The sequence below is a fragment of the Gobius niger genome, assembly GCF_951799975.1.
Source record: "Gobius niger genome assembly, chromosome: 1".
Taxonomy (NCBI): domain Eukaryota; kingdom Metazoa; phylum Chordata; class Actinopteri; order Gobiiformes; family Gobiidae; genus Gobius; species Gobius niger.
The window spans coordinates 61,740,927-61,753,719 of NC_136852.1; the positions used below are offsets into that span (position 1 = coordinate 61,740,927).

The window sequence follows — 12,793 nt, forward strand, 5'->3', positions numbered from 1 at the left end:
AATAACAATTGGGACTAAAAATAAATCTTACATGTGAGCCTTTTGCAAACACATCCATCCAGTGTGTGCCGTTTTGAGTGGGGAAGTTTGCTGGACTGTCTCTCCTTTTTGCAGCTAATCCAGTGAGAAGCAAAGACTGTGCACTTTGTTTACAGGCCTTGAGTTTAGTGGAATTTCTTGTGACCTCTAATGCTGTGAATGGCTGGATTGTAACTAGATGAGTGAACAATACAGTTCACTCATTTAGTGGAAAAAAGGATTCTCCCTTCTTCAAACCAAAGACTGGACTTTATTTCCAGAGGCTCTACAAAATAATATTGCAACTTAAAATACTCTGTTTAACTCCAAGTATATACATGTAATAATGTACAAATTAGCAACAAGAACTTGAAGAAAAAAAACAAAACAAACAAAGAAAGCTTACTCTAGTGAGGTTTGAAATAGTTTAACAGACTGTTTGATTGGCAACCTTTCCCTTTAGCCTTTTTGTCTTTGCCAGGCAAGTTCTTGGTGGGTTTCTTTGAGGAGGGTGCTTTTAAAATGGGTTTATCTTTCCTCCATTCAGACATTAACTCTTTTTGAACTTCGGGTGGGAGTTCCACAAACACGGTTGGGTCCACATTTCCAGGATATGTCCCATGAGATGAACCAGGTAACAAGCAATTTTCTGTTTTGAGATTTCCAGAAACCGAGGGCCTTGTGGAATTTACAGAGGATGAATACAATTCATGTTGTGAGCTTGTAGATGTGTAAATGGCAGGATTAGGTAAGTCAAAAGACAATAGTTCCTTCTGGATTTCTCCAGGAAGACATTTAAACACTTCTGGATCAACATTAGGGGGCAAGTGACTTTTCTCAAGATCACTTGATTCTTGCTGATTTGACAAAGGGGTGTGACCTATAGGCCCACAGTCTACGCTGAAAAAGTTTTCCATTCTAGCAAGATCACGCCTAACTGGTTGTAAATCGTCAGGCCTTTTTGTGACTCCGTCCTTGGAGATTTGTTGTTCCATTGAAACGTGTGGGTTGGATTCATCCATCAGGCAACTTCCTCCACCGGAATCCGAAACACTCTAAAGACAAGAGAACATGTCATTTTTAGACTTTATTATAAAGCACTGTGTGATAATATTGTTATCACACAGTGCTAACAATATGTGGGTATCTTCTTTCATCTCTTGACCGAGAACAGGGAGATATGAACCTTTATCTTCATATAGTATATCAAAAACAAATAAAGAGCATGCCTTATCTTATCTTTAAGGGAACTATCTGTCACACAAAATGTGTATTTGTCAAAAGAGGCAATCACAAAAGTGGATTCACCTGACCCTGTGATGTGCATGGTTTAGTCTTTCTTGGCGATGGCCTAGATGCGAAGAAAGACATTAAGGAGGGCTTTCCAGGTCTGTCTCGCAGATTACTAAAGCAGACATTGATGAGAGTAAGGTGGAAAGCTTTGCTGGTGTCCACCATCTTGTGAAAGAGCTTCTTGGCTAAGGGTTTCAGTTGAACCACAGAATCATCACAGCTGCCTAAAACAAAAGCCACAAGAATCAGACTACAGTATTGTGATACCAAACATCATATTGTTTAACACGTGTTTAATAAAGCCACATATTTTGATGTTACTCAGAACTTAAATGTTTAATTGAGTTTCAAAGATACATTACCAACAACAATTTTTTGACCAATGTGGCTTGGGATAGCACATTGTCGACTCTCTCGACTGAACCATTTGTTGGTTATGGAGTATCTACGTATTGTTAGACGGAACGTGTGTGGCTGCCTTCCATCTTTGTGCATCCTAATTTTATCAAGACGGAGCATTACAATAAGGATGCACATAATGATTGAAGATGTCGAAATAGGAAGAAATGACAAACCTCTCAACTAGACTTGACAATAGTTCTTCAATCTTTTCAGCAACATCTTTAGTTGATGACATTTTCTTGAATGAGTCTTCGTCACTAAGTGACTAAAACATACACAGAAATACATTAACCATCACAAAAAGCCTGTTGTTTTAATTATCAGTTCCACACCTGTGGTGCCCCAGTAGGATTTACATTGGAGTCATCAATGCCAATGGCAAGACTCTTCAGTCGCCTTGCACTAGGCTCTCCAAACTCTCCCGCCAAAATGTCCAATGGGAAAAGCTCCAAGTCGTTTAAGCTCGTCATTCCCAGGGCTTGAAGTCTTGTAGCTGTTTGATGCCCTATACCTGAGAAGACATGCTAATCGATTTAGAAAGACTGCAGCCCTGTAAATTTTGGCCGTTTGCAGTTTTAGGCCACACAGTTGTACCTGGAATTTTACGTAGACTGTCCAAGCTGCCCATGAGGTTGCTTACATCTTCTGACAACAGAGTGGTTTGTTGGTTCGGTTTGAAGGTGCCAGACACAAGTTTTGCAAGAAGTTTATTTGTTGCAATTCCTGCACACCCGGTGAGGCCAAGTTTGCTGTGGATGGTTTCCCTCAACTCCGCTGCAACTTGAGAACCCATAGCCAGCCATGGGTAGATCCTCGCTTTGTCTTCTGAAACTAAGAAATAAAATAAAAAGTTTAAGTTAACAGGAAATGTATGTTATGTATGTATATGTATGCAAATTATATAAAAGCCAACTGAGTAATGTCATATTAAAATATACATACAGGCGTTATTATAGACATGACCTTTAAATGAACAGGTTTCAGATTGTTGAAGCCGTCTTTCCACAATCTCAGAGATGTCCATGAAGTTCTCGTCGAATCCAAGTCTCTCAACCAATGGACAAAATGAAATAAGCAGTTCTGGTTGAGGATAAATGTGAAAACAATGTTTTAAAACCACACACAAAAATCATAGATCCAATAACTGTTAAACATTTCTTTTCTTTATTTAAATACAATGCATTAATATATGGACATTATAAATTATTACAGCTCTTCTGATAAGCAAAAGTACACCCCCCCCCTTTCAGAGTCACTTTGACCTTTTGGGAATGCAGAGAACAGACATAACAACTAAAGTTTGTTCAGTCTCTGTTCTGGGAGTTGCCTTTAGAATCAAACTTTTGATTTCATGAACAAACTGTCTTTATGATATGAGGCGGTTCATGGTCCACAGTTTCAGCATGAGACCGAGATCATTAACACTGCAAAAGGCTCCAATAAAAGGTATGATTTTCCTTTTTTTTTTTTTTTTTTCAAACTTCAAGGTCTAATATGGATGCAACATATAGTTTCTCTCAGCGAAATACACTTAAAAACTAAAAGAATAATTGAGCTAAGCTTGTGCTCACCTGTTAACTTGTAGGACATTTCTCTATAGTGTGTCAAGTCTTCTCCTTTCACCAGAACCAGATCAGGACATTTTTCTTTGGCATCAGTGACAGACATCAGCTTTGTGACACCACGCTCTCTTGCCACATAATTACAAGTTACTATGATGTACTTTTGCTGCACACCTACAAAAGTCAAAGGATATTACATTTATGATTAATTGATGTATGCTTATTTAAAAGAAACAATTCTGTGGGTTGGTTAAGTATTTTTTACCTAGAGGCACATTTCTTAATGCTGGGTTTCTGATCATTTCTACTTGAGCATAGAAGCAATCCAAGTCGAAATGCAGAATGACTTTTCGAGGCGCTGCAAAAGACGTGTTGTTGCAATGAGAAACTGACATCATTCATGGACGACATACAGCATACACACGCTTAGTTTATAATTTTCTATTTTTTACCTGAAGAAGAAGAAGCAACGGGGCTCCTTGAAACTAAACTTTTCCATTCGGTATCGTCCTCCTCCTCCCCCTCACTTATTTCCATGTTTGCACAACAAGCAGTCGTGTATGACACCAAAAAGAAGAAGCCCTTGAAATATGTTTAAAAATCATTTCACATGACATAACAATCATGTGTAGCAGATCGTAGCAGATGTGCAGGCTGCTTTTTTTCCCTTTCTTCTTCTTCGTCGTTTTTCGGAAATATATCCGGACAGGTGGCGCCTATGCTGCCCTCTATCGGGCTATAAAGAGACCTTTTGCCGTACTTTAAACAGCGTATTAGTAATAAATAATAGCATCACTCATCATTTTCAAATAAAATATCAGGTACTATAACATTTCTTCACAAACTTGGAACATATATGTGCAAAGAACAGCTGATGTCACTAACGAGCAATTTAACACACCTGTTAGTCGGCTTTAAATGGATTCTTTTCAGCTCCCTCCAGAGAAAGCTTTTACCTTTCGCTTAGCCAGTAATTGGAATTTTACTAATGTTCCCCTCAAGTGGCCTCTTGACACAACTGAATTGTTATTTATTCGAAGTCCAGCTCTGTGAACGGCCTCACTGTGTGTTCAAACATGGGACTGAAGGACTGGACAGGCGAGAGCCACCGGACAAGTCGACGTTGAACCGGACAAGTTAGTTTTTCTGCTAATTATGCTGCTTTTAATAGATCCATGTTGCACCCATTAGCAACATTAGCGTTGTAGGCTTTGGTAGAGCTAACTCAGCAGCTTTGTTTAATTTATTTTAATGCCTGTGAATGTGCTTTGCCAAAACTGAAAAGTAAAAGTACAAATTGTAGATTTTTATTTTACTAAAGTACATTTTATGATGATTACTATTCACTTTTCCGTCACTACATTTTAGAGCCTGTATCTGTGCTTTCTACACCACTACATTTTGAAATTGGGTTAACCCTAGAACACTGTATATATATACATTTATGTGATTTTTCATGATGCTGCGTTTGTCTGAGTGTCATGGGTCTCTGGGTAGCTTCAGCATTGTTTTGGACATTTTTGATGCCATGGGAGTTTTTCTAATCCAAAACACACTTTTTCCTACAGGCACATGTGATATAGAAGGTAGGATAGGGTAGGGTTAGTGTATTTCATCAGGGAATCTTGCCCCCTTTCAAGGTTGACATTCAGGACTGCCACATTTATTTTACCTACTTCAACTACAGCTTTGCTCCTGTCGCAGAGTCGGTGTCTCTGGCCTCCCAGCAGGTGAGGAACACATAGTTATTTTAGTCGGCTGGTCATTTATACCCATTCAAAATATGACATATTGTGTTTCTCTCTCCTGCGGCAGCCTTCACCAGAGAAGTCTCACATATCCTAGGAATGGGTGGACCAAAAACCAAGTTTCCATCTTATTTTATTTTTTAGGATTTTTTTTGTTCACAAATTCCTCCATTTTCCAGTAATTTTGGAGCATTTTTATATGGTCCCCTCCCCCATGATGCTTTTCTTTCATTTGATTAGACATGACACAGTTTAATATAAAAGAACACTACTCGAATGTGTCATGTATTGTCATGTTTGGATGACAAGTACTTTTTATCAGGTGACGGGTGTCTTATCTCAGGTAAAAATCACCCGGCGTTAGTGATGGTGTTTTGAATTTGAGCGATAGTGTTAGGGCTAAAAGTAAAACTATTTTATTTTTGAATTTAGTGTTGATTTTGTCGACTAAAATATGTAGTCTTAATTTTACTCAAAGTGATATTTTTGACGACTAAAATTGGACTAAAACTAAATGAAAAGTTTTTCATGAAACTAAAACTATGACTAAAATGTCCAGATATTTTAGTCGACCTTGATTAAATATGATTATAATAAATGCAAAGTTGACTAAATTTGTCTTAAATTTAGTCAACTAAATTTATACTAAAATCGAAGATAATTTTTGGACTAAATCTCCACTAAAATTGAAATACATTTTCGTCAAAAGACTAAAACTAAATTAAAATATGTTGTCAAAATTAACACTGGTACAGAGCCGTGGTGGTTGCAGTTGTTTCACCTAAGATGTATCTATATTTTGTCTTTATATTCGTTTGTTAGTGGTTTACTCCTTTAAACCTTTAGTTTAGTCCGGGTTTAGACCTCATTTAGTTCCTGTTTTTGAGTTAGTGGTTTACTTGGTTTGATTCAAATGATTTATTTAAAATCCTGCACATTAAACTCTTAAATACTTTTACCTTTCACTTAGTACATTTTTGGTCCAGTATCTGCACTTTTACTTAAAGGGACACTGCATGACATTTTGGACTATACTGTTGCCATCAGTGCAAAACATGCTCCTATTGACCAGCTCAACACAGAAAATGCTATTACTGCAGTGAATAACTAAAGAACGGATTCGGATGAGGACCTAACCTATTTAAATCTCAAATTCTGCTGACCTTAGTCAACATCTACATGAAGACGAGCTGGAGACGTACCCTCTCTCTGTAAATTTCTTAGGGGAGCTGAGCTGCTCCCAGAAAAAACACATGTTTGTTTGTACATTTATGAGGTCTTTTTCCACTAATGAAATTATCTATCGTAAAATAAATGCTAGTATTTAAATTTTATTTATAAGTGACAATCCTATGCGGTGTGGCTTTAAGTACGAATATTGAGTACTTCTTCCACCACTGCTGTGTCATTATTTATTATTAATGATATTATTATTATTATTAATGATGACAATGATGATGCATCACTATTTTTGTTTGTTCATTAGAGACAGAAGAGGCCACTGATCAATGCCTTCAAGAACTTGAGCGGATAAACAGGGAGATTGAAAGTGTGAAGCACCAAGTTGAGGAGGAACAAAGAAGACTGTCAAACTACCAGACTAAATCGTCAGCGACCACCAACTACTGCTACAAGTCTGACGTGATTGGTAAAAATGTAGTCCGAGATTCTTATTATTCACAAACCTCTTACCCTGAAACACGCCCCCAACCAAAGAAGTACACAGTTGACAGCTCAAAGCCCAGGACGGATTTGGAGTATGACCCTCTTTCCAATTTTTCTTCGGATCTGCGCTCTTACTGCTCATCAAAAAGGCAACACAAAAGTAAAACTGGGCATGGTTCAGAACAATCAATAATCATCAATCAAAGGATGCCACATAAGAATACACAATCTCAAAAACTGTCTCTGGAACATCCCAACTTAAATGAAGATAATGATGATGTTCTAATCATTGACCTTCCTCCCTCCCCCAAAACTGAAGGAACAAAACCAGGTAGAGATGATCTACCTAATGATATTGCCACTAAGTTGGCAAATGGACATAATGAAATTGTAAAAGAAAGCATGGACAGCGTAAAGCTTACATCATCACAATGTAATTCTACTGGTAGTAATTTCATATCAAATGATGAAAACATTTTTGTAAAAATGACTCAGCATTTGTCAAATTACAATAATCTAAATACAGCACAGCCCTGTGACATTCAGAGCAAGGTTCTGTTGGACAAAAACTCCTCTGCTAATGTACTCCCAGTTGGCAAGACACTGACGAAACCGGCCCAGAAACTGGAAGCTCCTAGTATGACTGCTGCTGATGCTCCAAGAAAAATGCAGCCAGAGCCACTAGTGTTTGTTGGCAGCCTTTGTGAACCTCAGGATGTTTTGTCAGCTGCAAAATGGACACAGAATACTTTTCTACAGTCTGCAATGGTCAATCAGCAAATGCACTCAAAAAAGGAAGATGTTATTGTGTTAGATTCTAGCTCTGATGAGCTGAACTATTCAGATATGGAGATGTCTGAGAGCGACCCAGATGAGGAGTGTTACAGGATCTTCATGGAGGAAAACCGAGAGGAAAAGTCTAATGAAGCCGTACCTGAGGTGGTAAGTAGCCATTTTAATATACATATTTCCTTGCAGTAATTTTTTTGTCTTAATATTAGGTCAGTAATGCAGATGCAGAAAAAAATTATATTAATTTGCAACCACAAGCTTTATCGGGAAAGAAGAGAGTTGCTCATGAAACCAAAGTCCCAGAGGTAAATTCAAATCAAAATTGCAAAACCTTTGGTATAAGTTTTTAAATATGTTGGCAGGTGGTGGCAGGCAAGGCTCGACCACAACCCCAGGTTCTTGTGCCACTCCGTGCCCCAGTTTCTTCAAACTTTCAGTCTCAGCCCCCTGCACCGTGCAAGGTCCGCAAAGTTGAGCAGAGAGCTTCCATGTTGACTTCTTCCATCAAGGCGGGGCAGGCCCTGATTGGGGGGCAGTCGGAGGCCAAACCTCCACAAACCACTCCATGTTCCATTCCAACAAAGCCAGGTAAGCTTGGGGTTTCCTCAGTGTTTTTAATGTTAAGAACTTTCTATTCTTTTTGTTGTAGTTTTGTTTTTTTCCCCTCATATTTTTATGTGCAATGTAATGTTTTGGAAATGTGGAAATTCTTCAAATCTTTCCTTAGTTTGGACTCTACGACATTTAATTTTTGTCACTTTTCTAAAAATCCTGTGCAGCACCATGCATTAGTTATATTCCTTTGGGAGCTACAGTGATCGACGTGGGCAACAATCTGCACTTGGTCCTACCAGAGGGAACATTCTCAGTGTCCGACAGTGCCCGACGAGTTTCTTCAGTACTAACCCCCATTACTCCATCAAAACCAAACCCCATCACAATGAAACAGGCTTGTCATCAATCTACAGCAACACGACAGATGCACACCACACAACCTGTGATTATTCGTCCTCAGGCTCGGAAGCTTGTCTCTGCAGCTTCTGCAACAAATGCCAGCCCAATTTCTACTCCTCAAGCTTCTGTAGTTAAGGTACTTTGTTAACCTAAATGTCAACCTTCAATTTTTGCAACTTGCCTGTAACTTGTGTTTTTTTAATTATTATTATTATTATAATTTGTGGATACAGCCAGTTGGTAATAAACGTAAACTGAAGCAGAAATGTGAGACTGTCAAAGTATCTCATGACATCAGACAGAGTTATGTGAACAAGTTTACTGAAGAGTTTCTCAAGACCACAGCTAACATAAATGAAGCATTTGGGAAGGTCAGTTGACAAATATATGTAAACCCTGGATGAAATAAAATTCAGAGTTTTTTTCTTTCTATTAGGCTCTTGCAGAGGAAAGAACTGTCTACAATCGAAGTGCAAACAAGTTAAAATATCTGAGTGTTGCTGTAAATGCGTTGAAGAGGCTGAAGAACCAAAGTTGTGGAGATCTTAAAGGTGAGGATCTTTCAAAGCAAGAGCAAACACAAAGGCCCACTTGTAATAAACCTAAATTATGTTTCAGACAAACATCAAACCAGTCAAAACACAAAGGGAAATATCCCATTGAATCCAAGTCTGCTGAATGGAGAAGGTAACTATGGTAATTCGAAGACTTGAATATTATTGTATTATACTTATTTATTCTTTTCTGGCAGGAGTCTTGCTGTTGTATGAGTGTTTAAAGGACTACGTTTTGACAGATGAAATGCTGATTGAAGGCAGCTTTCCTTTCCAGAATCCAGAAAAACCAGGAAGTGCTATTATTTTTGCAGACAAAAAAAGCAGCTCTGATCGTAAGTAACAGTAAAATATTTACATGGCAAGCTTGTGCAAGTTCTCAGTTGAGTTTTCCTTCGTGGCAACGAATTTTCAAAGATCTGCAAGTCAAATCGAGTGTCAAAACCATGATCAGTACGTGCTGCAGTAACTTTAAGCTTTTTCAAGCCAACATGGATTAAAATTATGCCGTTAAACAAGAAAGAGAAGGAACTCCTTTATCCGATGTCCTTGCAGTATTTTCATCTGTTAGGTTCATAAGTAGTCACCAGATGGCGCACTATCCATGTTTTTTTTTTTTTTCATGCTTTGCTCAAGGCCCCAGGGAGCAGACGTCTAACTTCCAGTTCTGCTGTTGGAACGGAGTACACTGTACTAATTTTTATGCACAAATTACCTCCTAAATTAAAATATAAATTTGGCAACCTTGTTTAATTACAGCCCTTCGAAAACTCTGTTGTCGCTGTGGTGCCACATACTCTGTAAGTCGAACAGGAAAGCACACTCGAAAGGAGGAATGCACTTATCACTATGGAAGAGGGGTTGAGAATAAAGGTTGGCTCTTTAAATGAATAATTATCACATTGAGGCTGTAGCTGTAATTGATTATCAGAAAAATGAATTCCCCATAATGTTTTTCACTTAATATCCTCCCAGTGCCTGGTGGTGTGGAGACGCGCTACAGTTGCTGTGAGGGAGTCATGGGGTCACCTGGTTGCCAAGTGTTCAAGGTATTGTGTTTTATAACCATATGTATAACCTTTCAGTCTTTTTATTATAATTAACTAAATGCAAACAGTATAAATTGCTTAAAAAAATAGTGAAATGGTGTCTTTATTGTGAACAATCGGCACTCCTCAGATAGTATTCGTAAACTTACTGAGGGTGGGACGTCATCAGTTTGTGTCCATGATGCTGCTGCTGCCGGTATTCAGTAAAGCAACTGTCTTGATTTGTGGATGATGATGATGCTGCTGCTGCACTTGGAACATGTGAATGAAGATTTAGATCAATATGGGCTGCACGGTAGCATAGCAGTTAGTGTAGAGTTTGCATGTTCTCCCCGTGTCTGCATAGGTTTCCACCAGTTACTCCGGTTTCCCCTAACACTAAAAACGTGTACAATAGAGATTAAAGATGTGTGTACATGAATACATGTTTTTGCTGTGGCCATGAAGGAAACAGCTTTTTTTTTTAAAGTAAACAAACGACAAACACTAGCCTCATATCCAGATTTTTTCTTCTGAAACACTGAAGAAGCACCAAGAGTCCCCCACACCTGCAGCAGAGTGGAGGTGTCACAAGATGCGAAAAAGAGCAAGAGGAGGCAGCGGGAGCGGAGGGAGCTGCGCAGGAAGAAGAGGAAGGAGGAGGTAGAGGAGCTAACCAGTGTAGGACACCACACTCTAAAACGGGGACAAACCCATGAGGCGGTGCACCGTTTCAGAGGATCACTGAATGCTGCCAGCCAGATTTCCTCCCGGTACTCTGGTTTCCCCTACTTCCAAAAACATGCTGGCCAGGTTGGCCCACAACGGCGCAGGGACTCAGGACTAACTCTAACATTTTGTTTTACTATAGAGAAATAAAGCACTTTTTTTTTTTTTACATACTGTCATATTATTGTACATCTAAAACATTTAACATATTAAATCATATTGATCTGCAACATTGAGCTTCTCTCACATGGACAAAACGACTAAGCACTCCTGTTCCTTTGGTAGTGATTTTTTTTTTTTTTATGGTATGAGGCTCTTTCAAACCGTGCTACTAGAAGTTCAGATGTAGTTTTTAATATCTGGAGATTATTTTGTTTCTATGAGACAGGCAAACAGATGAGTGTTGCTTGCCTTTCTTTGACTCTGGGTAGGCAAAAACGGGTTTAAATACATTTTTATCACTCAATACAAATTGCGTGACTAAAGCCTTGATCATTAGGAGCATAGCCTGGTACTTTGGTGCAACCTTTTAAGTTGCATCAGCGATGTAACATACAGCATCCTCAATATTGTGGAATGTGGCTTTAATGAACTGTTAACTTTAAAACGGTCTGAATTCACCTTTTCTATTTCTATTTTGGTAGTTGCATGTGTGCAATTCCCTAAGTATGGATGGATTTGTAACAACTGCTCCTAGAGATCCCACCGACACAAACTGTCCTGGACTTTACTCCGTGGACTGTGAAACGGTGAGTGTTTTAACCCAGTCACATATAGAATCCAAGTTTCTGCGGCCTAATTCATGTTTTATTAATGCTTTTGTGATTTTCAAAATAGTGTTATACCATTGATGGTTTGGAGCTATCACGAGTGACAGTGGTCAACTCTAGTCTTCAGATAGTCTACGACACCTTTGTGAGACCTAACAATGAGGTAATCGACTATAACACAAGGTATGTTCCTGCAGCTTGAATATTGTACTGAAGGTAAAAGCAAAAAAAAAATACATTATGCATGAAATTTTCTACAGGTTTTCAGGAATCTCTGAGGAAGATCTGAAGGGACACTGCCACTCCCTCAAAGAGGTCCAAGAAAATTTATCGAGCTTCCTAAGTGCTGACACCATTCTTATTGGGCATGGCTTGGAAACAAACCTCTGTGTTCTCAAGGTGAAGATCAACAAAATGGATTTGTCCCAAAGAATTTCATGTGATGTACTATAAGTATACGTTCAATTTGAATAGCACTTTTAAGGGTACTCAAAATCAGTTTTATCTTAAGTTACTCTATGGCATTCTGTTTTTTGTGTGTTTCATACGTCATTGTGTTGCCTTGTTCTCCCTATATTGTGTATTGGAATTTGTTCAAAACTTTTTGTTAGAAATTAATTCTCAGTGTCTACTGACTGAACAGATGCATCTGAACTGTTATTTGCTCTTTTTATGCAAGTAAAGCAAGTTCTGGCAATTTTTTCAAATTGAGCCTCTAACAAGGCAGACACTTTATTGAGATCTATGGTTTTATTTCTGTGCACTTTTGTTGTCACTAACATCTTGTGTAAATCTCATCTCTTTATTTACTGTGAAAGCAGTACGTCTTTACACGCTGTCACTGTAACCAAAAATTAAATTTATTTTTACTAGTTGATACATGGGATGGTGGTGGACACATCTGTGGTCTTCCCCCATCGCCTTGGCCCTCCCCACAAACTCTCACTACATAGCCTTACTGCTGAATATCTTAGGAAGATCATCCAAGAGAGTGGTGGGTCCTAACTTATGTTGCCAAAAGCTCTAAATCAAACCTGTTAAAATGCATTTAAACTGATAAATCTTGCATTCTACTTCGTTACAGTGTGTGGCCATGACACTGCAGAAGACGCTGTTGCCTGCATGGAGCTTATGCTATGGAAGGCCAAAGAAGATGGAAAACTGAAAAAAGCACATTAAAGCAAACATGTAGTTTTTCTTTAATTCAAATTTCACATGGAGGGACTTGGTTTAATTACTTGGTTGTAATTGTTATTTAAGTTGATAAATTACGTTTTC

The 12,793-nt window shown here is 38.4% G+C and overlaps 2 protein-coding genes across 3 annotated transcripts; one reads left to right on the forward strand and one right to left on the reverse strand.

Annotated features, from left to right (window-relative positions):
- Nucleotides 1–4: 4 nt before the first annotated feature.
- On the reverse strand, nt 5–3,648 carry poli (polymerase (DNA directed) iota). Of its 2 annotated transcripts, none has more exons than XM_079558697.1 (9): nt 3,541–3,648; nt 3,285–3,449; nt 2,677–2,793; nt 2,308–2,544; nt 2,046–2,224; nt 1,887–1,978; nt 1,674–1,807; nt 1,327–1,535; nt 5–1,073 (listed from the first exon to the last, which is right to left on the reverse strand). In XM_079558697.1, exons 1-9 carry the CDS (start codon nt 3,575–3,577, stop codon nt 426–428), a joined length of 1,818 nt encoding a protein of 605 aa, XP_079414823.1. In that variant the 5' UTR covers nt 3,578–3,648; the 3' UTR covers nt 5–425. The 2 variants fall into 2 exon arrangements, with proteins under 2 accessions (XP_079414823.1, XP_079414822.1); XM_079558696.1 differs by having other exon boundaries at nt 2,656–2,793.
- A 703-nt stretch (nt 3,649–4,351) lies between these two features.
- Nucleotides 4,352–12,694, forward strand: LOC306976462 (uncharacterized protein; the record flags this gene model as incomplete). Its single annotated transcript, XM_079574394.1, has 16 exons — nt 4,352–4,373; nt 6,510–6,848; nt 7,281–7,630; nt 7,843–8,068; nt 8,260–8,570; nt 8,668–8,805; nt 8,871–8,985; nt 9,053–9,121; nt 9,186–9,323; nt 9,748–9,861; nt 9,964–10,037; nt 11,390–11,494; nt 11,583–11,698; nt 11,776–11,914; nt 12,389–12,509; nt 12,600–12,694. The coding sequence occupies 16 exons, from the start codon at nt 4,352–4,354 to the stop codon at nt 12,692–12,694; spliced, it is 2,472 nt and encodes an 823-aa protein (XP_079430520.1).
- Nucleotides 12,695–12,793: the final 99 nt, after the last annotated feature.